Below are 10,851 nucleotides of genomic sequence, written 5' to 3'. Positions count from 1 at the left end.
ACACCCCGGCCCACCAAAAACTGAGGCAGAGCACACGCTTTTGTAGCTAACCCATTATTTCCGTGGCAAAATCCCCCACTCTCTTCTTCCGCCCTGCCGCTCTCCACCAAATTCCCGCCCTTTTCCTCATTCTCTTCTCCCCTCCTACCGTCGACTCATGGACCCGGACGAGATCCTGCCGGAGATGGAGTTGGTGAAGGATCCGAGCATCATGCTCGCCGGCAGATTAACTCGGCCACACGGAAAAATCGCCGCGACAAAGCGAAAGCCGCAAAGGAGGAAAAGCTCAAGATGCAGAACACCGGCGGCGGGCGTGCTAGTGGCGGACGAGGCGTTGGGCGTGCACGGACGTGGTGCAGACGTCGCTATGGCTAGAGCATTACAAGGCTTCGTACTACTACGCCGCCCAGCAGCTGTGGAGGCAGTCCCCAGCATCTGGCGCCAATACCGTTCATCATCGACGTCAATGCAGCGCCGCTGCTTTTCTCTGAGGGGATCCAACACATGCTATGAACACTTGTTTGAATTTCAAATTGCCCTCTACTGCCGGACATATAGTGGACAGCTCTTTGGATGGCCGGCTCCTGCATCGTTCGCGGACTGATCCCCCCCCCCCCCCCCCCCCCCCCCCCCTCTCCGCTAACGGATGCGGTGTCCGGTTTGCAGGTCATCGTTGGAGATGTCCTATTGCAATATTTTCTTGTCCACCGTGTAATATGCATGTGTGTAACTAATCAATCAATGGTCATAGTATGCCGCTCGCTCGCGGTTTGAGCGTTGGTAACTCGTCAACATCTCCCGCACGCTCATGGAAGAGCTGAGACTAGCTATAAACCAGACACTCGTGCATCATGTACTAGCTGGTGCTAATGCGTGTGTGGCAGAGAGAATGGCTCCAGACAGTGAATGTACGGGTCGACGGACACCCACAGAAACCCGGCCCCAGTGCAAGATTCCAAAGCAAGGCTGAGGCTGACCTCCACCGTCGAATCAATTCAGTACTGTTGTTACATAAGTGGCGGAGCGTGCAGCAATTTATTGAGGTGCCAATGGAAATACTTGGAAACGTTAAAGAGGCCGAACGATTTCGTAGAGGCGAGGGGACCGGGATGGTCACCAAGACCCTCCGCCACTGGTTACTAGGACAAATTGACAGTGAAAGAAGACATAATATCTGATCTCCAAGGAATCCAGGCCACGCATGACGCAAGTGTAATTCAGGGATGAATAAACAGACCAATAATCGACTTAGGCAACCGTTCTGCAGTAAATTCAGAAATTATACCTGAGAAAGGGTCTGGATAAAGGACGCATATGAACTACCTCAGCATGCAGAGGCCTTTTCTGATTGGCAAATGGAAAATTTCACAAAGATGATCAAACTGAAGTATATCTCTAACTATGAAAATAATTATATGAACGCGAGTACGTCCACGATGCATGGAACCGCGTGGAGGAACTGTAGCCAAGCTAGCTAGCTCCCCGGATGTCCTACAAATACCCAGAGCTAACCGAGTTACATGCACCAAGCAAGAGTGCCTTCGAACACAAGTCACCCCTTTGTCACCCCCAACCTATTCCACAGCTCTCCATCTATTCTAGTCCATATAGCATCCTGACCAGCTCATGCAATATGAGTTTTGGTACGCTGCTTATCGTGGCTACTTTGCTGGTGTATTTTCTCAGAAAAAGCAAAAGAGTGGTATTGTCCCGGTGGCAACCGGCACGACGAGGTCTGCTGCCGCCGGGGCCTGCCACACTGCCCATCATCGGGAACATGCACCAGATGGTTTGGAACAAGCCGGCAGTGTTCCGGTGGATCCATCGCCTTCTCAAGGAGATGGACACAGACATCATGTGCCTCCGTTTCGGAGCTACTCATGTCATTATTGTGACATGCCCGGAGATAGCCTGTGAGGTACTACGGAAGAAGGATGAAGTTTTCGCTTCTCGTCCCACCACATTCGCCTCAGGTACATTCAGCTTGGGGTACAAGGGCTCCGTCTTGTCACCGCATGGAGAGCAGTGGAGAAAGATGAGGCGCGTCCTCACCTTGGAGATCCTCACCTCGTCCATGGAGCAGAAGCTCCACCACCTACGGAAAGACGAGTACGACCACCTTGTAAGGTATATTAACAACACCACTTGTTGTGTCATGATGCCACATGCAAAAAACATTGTTAACGTGCGGCATGTGGCACAACATTTCTGTTGTAACCTGATAAGAAGGCTTGTGTTTGGTAAGAGATACTTTAGCAACCTGCCGACTTCGTCGACTAATGGGCCTGGACATGAGGAGGAGGCACATGTTGGCGCTCTTTTCACGGCCCTCAACCATGTGTACAGCTTCTGCGTGTCTGACTACATCCCAGCCCTGTTAGGCCTGGACTTGGATGGCCATGAGGAGGTTTCCATGGATGTCATGAGAACAATTAACCGGTTGCATGACCCTATCATACGGGAGCGGATCCGTGAAAGATCATCCACTCTTGAGAAAGGTGGTGAAAATAAAGAGGCGAGAGACTTTCTGGACGTTGTAATTCATCTTAAAGATGCAGAGGGACAACCGTTGCTATCCCTACAAGAAATAAGAGCCCAAACAGTGGTTAGTACGATCTACCTCAGCAGAAAGTTCATTCATTATTCTACAATCATATATTAAACCTTTTTGTCGTTGTATTGTATTGATTGCTTTATTTATTCCAACATCGACCGATGTAGGAAATGGTGCTTGCAGCAGTTGATAACCCATCAAATGCGGTTGAGTGGGCGCTCGCCGAGATGATAAACAGGCCAGAGATCATGCAAAAAGCAACCGATGAACTCGACGCTGTCGTTGGTAAAGATAGACTAGTCCAGGAGTCTGACATTCCTCGGCTAAATTATCTCAAATCGTGTATCCGGGAGGCCTTCCGTATACACCCATACCATGCTCTTAATTTACCCCATGTTGCAATGGTGGACACCACTATCGCCGGCTACACCATCCCAAAGGATAGCCACATCCTCTTAAGCCGGCTTGGACTTGGCCGAAACCCCAAGATCTGGAGCGAACCACTTGAGTTTCGTCCTGAGAGGCATTTGAATACCATGAATGTTCTACTCACTGAGCCGGGCCTACGTTTCATTTCTTTTAGCAGTGGGAGAAGGGGTTGTCCTGGCATTTCACTTGGCACCTCGATCACAATGATGTTATTTGCAAGGATGCTGCAGGCCTTCACTTGGAAAAAACCGGTAAGCGTTAAAAATATCAGTCTACAGGAAGGCAATGCAAGCCTTGCCCTACTTGAACCCCTTGTTTTGCAAGCTCAACCGCGCTTGGCCGCGTATCTCTATAGATGATACGATTAAGAAGATTTGATCATTTTTCTCAATTACATATTGGTAATATTATCTGGAACAATTGCGGGCGGCATTTAGTCCTTGGCAATATACTACTCTTGTGCAGAAATAAAGAAACAATTGATGATTCATGCTATAATTAATGTAACTAGCATTAGGGCATCATCTTTAATGTATCCCGTATTCTAGCTGTTAGCATGTGAGTGACTATCAGTCCTAGTCACGGGCCGGTCTTCAATGGCTTGGCTACATATGGTCATGTACTGCAGAAAGATTCTCTCTCTGTGAAGAAGAATCAAAGCAACCACGCTCGCTCAATCATGCTTTAACTTGTGGTTGTCGGGAGCACGTATGAGAATGTCACATTTTCACTCTATATATGGAAACTTGGAATGTGTGTGTGTATGTGTGTGTGTGTGTGCGTGTGTGCGTGTGTGTGTGTGTGTGTGTGCGTGTGTGTGTGTGCGTGCGTGTGTGTGTGTGTGTGAGAGAGAGAGAGAGAGAGAGAGACACTTAATGACTCGCTCCCAGGCTCAATTTGTGGTTGTCGACAGTATGTACGATGATTCCTATGTACTCCCTAGAGATTTTAATATGCACTACATACGGATGTATATAGACGTAGTTTAGAGTGTAGATTCATTCATTTTACTTCATAGATAGTCCATATTGAAATCACTAAAATGACTTATATTTAGGAACGAAGGGCTGCAGTGGCAATACGTAGTCATGTACAGCAGACAGACAACGTGTGTGTGTGTGGGCGAGAGAAGAAAAGAGAACATTCAAAGGAGCGTGTGTGTGTGGACGAGAGAAGAGAAGAGAACATTCAAAGCAAACACAGTTGCACGACGATCACGGGTTGATTTGTGGTCGTTGAGAGAGAGTGCGTACAAGGTTGTCACATCTGCTGTATATCACACGAGATACCTCTATCCTGTGCCCACATATATGGAAACTTGGAAAATGAGAGAGAGAGAGAGATGTACGATGCCTTGAAAAGGAGAGAGACAGAGAAAGAGAGAGGTTCCTTGGGGCCGTTCTCTGCCCCGCCTAGGCTTCGGGGCGACCGACCTGGTTATGTGAATCATGTGGTGCCTTCATGTGCGTCGAAGGTCGTTGAGATGGGAGGTGCCGAGGGGCAGGTGGCCCTTCCCTTATCTCCTACCTCTCCCACGACTATTGTGGACGGGGCAGCGATGGTTGCCTTGGTTGGAGGTGACGGGCAGGAGGCCCGGTCCTCCGAGTTGCCGTTGTCGTTGGCGCCGACGGCGGGCTCGGTGCTCCTCTCTTTGACGTCGGACGCTTGCGGAAGAGTGGGCGTGCAGGAGGCCGCCGTCAGATCGCGCCCTCACTACTAGGAAAAGGGCTATTAATGGCGCATCAGTTTTGCCTACTAATGACGCATCACTGGTGCGCCATTAGTATCACGCCACTAGTATTTTTTACTAATGGTGCATCATTGGTGCGCCATTAGTATCTGGTATACTAATGGCGCACCACTGGTGCGCCATTAGTATAGGCCACAGTGCGCCATTAGTATAGGCCACTGGTGCGCCATTAGTATAGGCCACTGGTGCGCCATTAGTATAGGCCACGATGCGCCATTAGTATTTTTGAATTTTGAAGGCGGGAAAATAGTAGTGGCGCACTGTCTAACCCCTACCGTGCGCCATTGCTATTTTTGAATTTTGAATTTGGATCTGGATCGTGATTTTTTTGCCCATTTTTTGCTCGTTTTTTGGCACGATATTATTTCAAATTTTGTTCCTGTTTTTGGATCTTGTACGTTCTTTTGCCGTGTTCTTTTGCCGGAGAGGAGTTCGCCGGAGAGGAGGTGGAGGAGGTCACCGGAGAGGCGCTCGCCTACATCGCCGGAGAGGAGGAGGAGGTCGCCGGAGAGGAGTTCACCAGAGCATCGGAGAGAAGGAAGGAGAAACCATGAGGGGATGGGAGGAGAGGAGGGAGGAGGAGCTCACCGGAGAGGAGGGAGGAGGAGCTCACCGGAGAGGAGGGAGGAGAAACCGTGAGGGGAGGGGAGGGGAGGAGGGAGGAGGAGGTCGCCGGAGAGGAGGAGGAGGTCACCGGAGAGGAGGAGGGTAGTATGATGGAGGAGAGAAGGGAAGATGGAGTGGAGGAGAGGAGGAGATGGAGTGGAGGAGAAGAATGAAGAGGTAAAGAGAAGAGGACCACGCCCAGCCAAATATACGACATAGTAATGGCGCACCGCGGGCAGGTGTGCCATTACTAACTTTTTTTTATTTTTTTTATTTATTTTGAATTTTGAAGGCGGGAAGATACTAATAGTGCACCATGGGCAGGTGCGCTATTAGTAACTTTTTTTTTATTTTTTTTGACTTATTTTGAATTTTGAAGGCGGGAAGATAGTAACGGCGCACCATGGGCAGGTGCGCCATTAGTAAGTTTGAATTTTTTTTGAATTTTTTTGCCTCTTCAGATCTTAAAAGCCCCGTATCTTTTTTTTTTGTTGGGTTTTTGAGGATTTTGAAAATGTTTAACGAGGTTTTCCCAATTAAATTCGGATGTAACTTTTCGAGTAGATGATTTTTCATACAAAAAACTTTTTCATCCGAGTTCGTACGCAAAAGTTATGCCCATTTTACAAATTCTTGAGAGATTTCGCAAATAAAGTCGAAATTCATATTTGTAAATTTTCACAACAACTAGACCACATATCACATGGGAAACTTATCTTTTATTTTTTTGACATTTCCATCATTTTTTTTATTTTTTTTAAACTGAAAAGGCGGTCCACCGGGGGGGTGCATTCGGTGGAAGTGGTGGCCAAGTTACTAATGGCGCACCGTGGCATGGTGAGCCATTACTAGTTCAACTAGTAATGGCGCACCACTTCCACAGTGCGCCATTAAGTCTAAAAAATAAAAAAAATAAAAAATTTGAATTTTTTAAACATATATAATTACTAATGGCGCATCGTAGGTGTGGTGCGCCGCACCATCCCACGGTGCGCCATTAATAATTTACTAATGGCGCATCGTGAATGTGGTGCGTCATTAGTATTTGCACACTAATGGCGCACCAACACATGGTGCGTCATTAGTATTTAGTAATGGCGCACCACATGTACAGTGCGTCATTACTGTCCATATTGGCTATAGCTGTTTTTTGTAGTAGTGCCTGCTTCGGAGGGCGGGTCGGGTGGCGTGGCCGTCTTACCACCTCACTCCCCGGAGCGTCGTACGCTGGTTTCGCCGGCCCCGGCTTCCGGCGGGACTTCCGTGGACTGGCCGCGGGAGTTGTCGTCGGCTTGTGCTGCTGCACCGGTGGCATCGGCCCGGGCGCCGCTGTTGGGGGCGGGCAAGAGGCCTTTCCCCTAGCAGAGCTTCGTGCGAGGAGGTCATCGCCTTTGGTGGTATCCCGGACCCTGTCTCTCAGGGGAGGCGGATCAGCGGGAGGCTGCAGGTGCAGCCAGACGTTGATGACATGCAGCTGAGGTGTACTATGAGGGCAGCCAAGTTGCATGACGTCGAGATCTCCACTGGTATGTATGTTAATAAGTCGAATTCCATTTTGCATTTTACCAATGATGAAATTGTTCATAATGCAAATCAAATAGGAGTCTCACTTGGTAATAATGATATGGAGATATCTAGGTCAGTTAATGACATTCTTGATTTGGAAGCTGAACGAACGTTAGATATGATTTGTCACATAGCTGCTGTTAAACCTATGAATGATTCGGAGATCGATGCGCTTGGGGTTAGGGTTCTTGATGGTTTGTGTGTCGATCTTGACCATGCATTACCAAAGTCGGAGGAGGAGGAGGGGTGCCTATCATGAGACCTCTCTTCATGTAGATGAGTCCTTGGTGATTGCAGCAGAGCCTGAGTGTGGTGACCATTCTGAAGATCGCATTAAGCCTAAACGGACTTGGAAATGGAAGGTTTATCCAGTCTCGGCAGCGCATAGAAGCGCTAGGATCCGTACCGCTAAAAAAACTTATGATGAAATATGAGAGGCATTTTCTGGAATAGCAGAGGTCTTAAAGACTTGGCTAAAAGAAGGTTTCTAGCGGATGCTTCTCTTGAACATCATTTGGATTTTATTGCGCTGTCGGAGACTGGAAGAGGCAACTTCACTTCACAATTTCTTAGCACTTTATCCGGGGGGTAGATTTTTACTCGCATTGCCTCCCCCCTCCAGGAAGATCCGATGGGGTTTTACTTGGGGTTAAGTGTGAAACTTTGGAAGTTCGGAGTGTATTTTTGGATGAGTTTGTAGTAAAGTTTCGGGTTAGAACTAAGGCAGATGGGTTTGATTGGGCTTTGGTGGCGGTTTACGGAGCCGCGCAACCAGAGCTCAAGCCAGATTTCTTGGCGGATCTGGTCCGTGTTTGCGGTAACGAGCAGCTGCCTATCTTAGTGGGGGGTGATTTCAACATTATCCAAAGAAAAGAGGAAAAGAATAATGAGAATTTTGACGGCAGATGGTCATTTATGTTCAATACCATCATCGAAAGCTTGGATCTCAGAGAGATAGAGCTCTCGGGTAGGAAATTCACTTGGACTAACTCGTTACCGGTACCGACTTTTGAGAAGCTTGACCGTGTTTTAGCTAGTGTCGAATGGGAACAGAAGTTTCCCTTGGTAACTGTGTAGGCGTTGACACGAGGTGTCTCAGATCACACACCGTTACTAGTCGACTCGGGTCTTCAAACACATGTGGGTAACAAGAATATTTTCTCGTTTGAACTTGCATGGTTTGAAAGAGAAGGGTTCCTAGAGTTGTTAGCTCGGGAGTGGGCTAAAGACTAAGGAGGAAGGTCGCCGATTGAGCGATGGCAATGCAAGATTCGTCATCTCCGAAGGTTCCTTCGTGGATGGGCTAAGCATACGCATGGGATTTATAAGGCGGAGAAGGAAAGACTTCTTCTACTTATTCAGAACCTTGAAGTTAAAGCTGAAACTTCTATCTTAGATACCAGTGAGTTGGAATCTAAGATGGAGGCGGAATTGCGGCTGAAAAAGCTTCTCCGCGAGGAGGAATTGAAGTGGGCGTTGCGAGCTAAGGTTCGCAAAATCGTCCAAGGCGAGGATAACACTCAATTCTTTCATATGATTGCTAATGGGAAGCATCGTAAAAAGAGAATTTTCCAATTAGAACAAGACGAAGGGATGATAGTTGGTCAAGAAAATCTGAAAGTCTACATTACCAACTATTATAAGCAGTTGTTTGGACCTCCGGAAGAGAATTTTGTATCTTTAGATGAGTCTAGGGTTGACGATGTTCCTCAACTTGAGACTGACGAGAATGAGATTTTGACTGCTCCCTTTACGGAGAAAGAGGTGTTTGAGGCCATTGCACAAATGGAAAATAATAAGGCTCCAGGACCGGATGGGTTTCCGGCAGAGTTTTATAAAAAGTGATTGCATTTCATTAAGGGAGACTTGATGCCGATATTTCATGAGTTTTTTGAGGGACAGTTTCATTTGTTTAAGCTGAATTTTGGAACGATAACTCTTCTTCCTAAGAAGACAGAGGCAGTTCGCATTGAGCAGTTCAGACCTATATGTCTGCTTAATGTTAGTTTCAAAATCTTCACCAAGTCGGGACGAACAGACTTACGCAGATTGCGCACTTTGTAGTTCATCCGTCCCAGACTGCTTTCATGCCTGATAAAAATATCCTTGAAGGGGTTGTTGTCTTGCATGAAACGCTCCATGAGATTCACTCAAAAAAACTAGATGGCGTTGTTTTTTAAGTGGATTTTGAAAAAGCATACGATAAAGTTAAATGGCCTTTCCTTCAACAAGCTTTGCGTATGAAAGGATTTGATCCGGCCTGGAGAAACCAGATTGAATCCTTTACGCAAAAAGGGAGTGTAGGGATTAAAGTGAATGACGACATAGGTCACTATTTCCAGACACACAAAGGGTTAAGGCAAGGAGAACCTATGTCACCGATCCTATTCAACATAGTGGTTGATATGCTAACTATTTTAATAGGACGGGCAAAGGATGTGGGGCAGGTAGGTGGCCTTGTTCCGCATCTAGTTGACGGAGGTATTTCCATCCTTCAGTATGCTGATGATACTATCATCTTTATGGAGCACGATTTGGCGAAAGCAAGAAACATGAAGCTTCTGTTATGCTTATTTGAACAATTGTCTGGGCTAAAAATTAACTTCCACAAGAGCGAATTGTTTTGCTTTGGAAGAGCTAAGGATGACCAGGAGGCTTATAAACAATTGTTTGGTTGTGAATTGGGCACGTTACCGTTCACGTACTTAGGTATACCCATTCATCATCGTAAGCTGACTAACAAAGAGTGGAAATGCATCGAGGATCGTTTTGAAAAGAAACTGAGCTGTTGGAAAGGGAAGCTCATGTCATACGGAGGACGATTAATTTTGATTAATTCGGTCCTTCCCAGTATGCCTATGTTTCTCCTATCCTTTTTCCAGGTCCCGGTGGGTGTTAGGAAAAGGTTAGACTTCTACCGATCTCGATTCTTTTGGCAGGGTGATGAGCTTAAACGAAAGTATAGGCTTGCTAAGTGGGATATAATCTGTACGCCGAAGGACCAAGGGGGTCTAGGAATTGAAAATCTGGAAGTCAAAAATATATGTCTCCTTAGCAAGTGGCTATTTAAACTTTCGTCTGAGACGGAGGCTACTTGGGCACAGATTCTGCGTAATAAGTATCTTCATGCTAAAACCCTGGCCCAGGTGACTGTGAGGCCTTCTGACTCACCTTTTTGGAAAGGCTTGATGAGAGTTAAACAACTCTTTTTCAACAAGACAAGATTCATTGTCGGGAATGGAGCTAATACGAGGTTCTGGGAGGATACGTGGCTTGGGGAGACCCCTCTTGCACTTCAATATCCTACTTTGTACAACATTGTTCAACATAGAGAAGCCTACGTTGCAACCGTTTTACAATCCACTCCCCTCAATATTAGTTTTCGGAGGACGCTAGTTGGAAATCGTTGGGAGGCCAGGCTTCATCTTGTAAGACGTTTGATGGAGGTACAGCTGTCCCAGCAGCCAGATAAGCTGTATTGGAAACTTACTAAGAACGTTGTGTTCTCGGCCAAATCCATGTATCTGGATGTCATTAACTCTAGCGTCATTCCTTCCTCGATGAACGTTTGGAAAGTAAAGGTACCCTTACGAATCAAAGTGTTTATGTGGTTTGTGCATAAACAAGTCATTTTGACTAAGGATAATCTGGCAAAACGCAACTGGGTGGGTTCTGCTAGATGTAGTTTTTGTGACCATAACGAAAATATCAAACACCTCTTTCTTGATTGTCCGTTGGCTAAGATTCTGTGGCGGTCGATTCATATTGCGTTTAACATTAATCCGCCCACCTCTATCAACATGTTATTTGGAATGTGGCTTGATGGGATTGATTCCGATACTGCGAGGCACATTCGTGTTGGAGTTTGTGCTTTATTTTGGGCAGTCTGGAACTGCAGAAATGATTTAGTTTTTAATAGATCAACGAACATTCACTTTTTGCAGGT

The 10,851-nt window shown here is 46.7% G+C and overlaps 1 protein-coding gene across 1 annotated transcript; it reads left to right on the top strand.

Annotated features, from left to right (window-relative positions):
* The first annotated feature begins 1,633 nt into the window (after positions 1–1,633).
* On the top strand, positions 1,634–3,342 carry LOC123184261 (tyrosine N-monooxygenase-like). The gene is made up of 2 exons (XM_044596408.1): positions 1,634–2,605; positions 2,722–3,342. The coding sequence occupies exons 1-2, from the start codon at positions 1,634–1,636 to the stop codon at positions 3,340–3,342; spliced, it is 1,593 nt and encodes a 530-aa protein (XP_044452343.1).
* The last annotated feature ends 7,509 nt before the right edge of the window (positions 3,343–10,851 follow it).

Source organism: Triticum aestivum, chromosome 2A, assembly GCF_018294505.1.
Source record: "Triticum aestivum cultivar Chinese Spring chromosome 2A, IWGSC CS RefSeq v2.1, whole genome shotgun sequence".
NCBI lineage: Eukaryota > Viridiplantae > Streptophyta > Magnoliopsida > Poales > Poaceae > Triticum > Triticum aestivum.
This window is presented reverse-complemented; position numbering and strand designations above follow the sequence as displayed.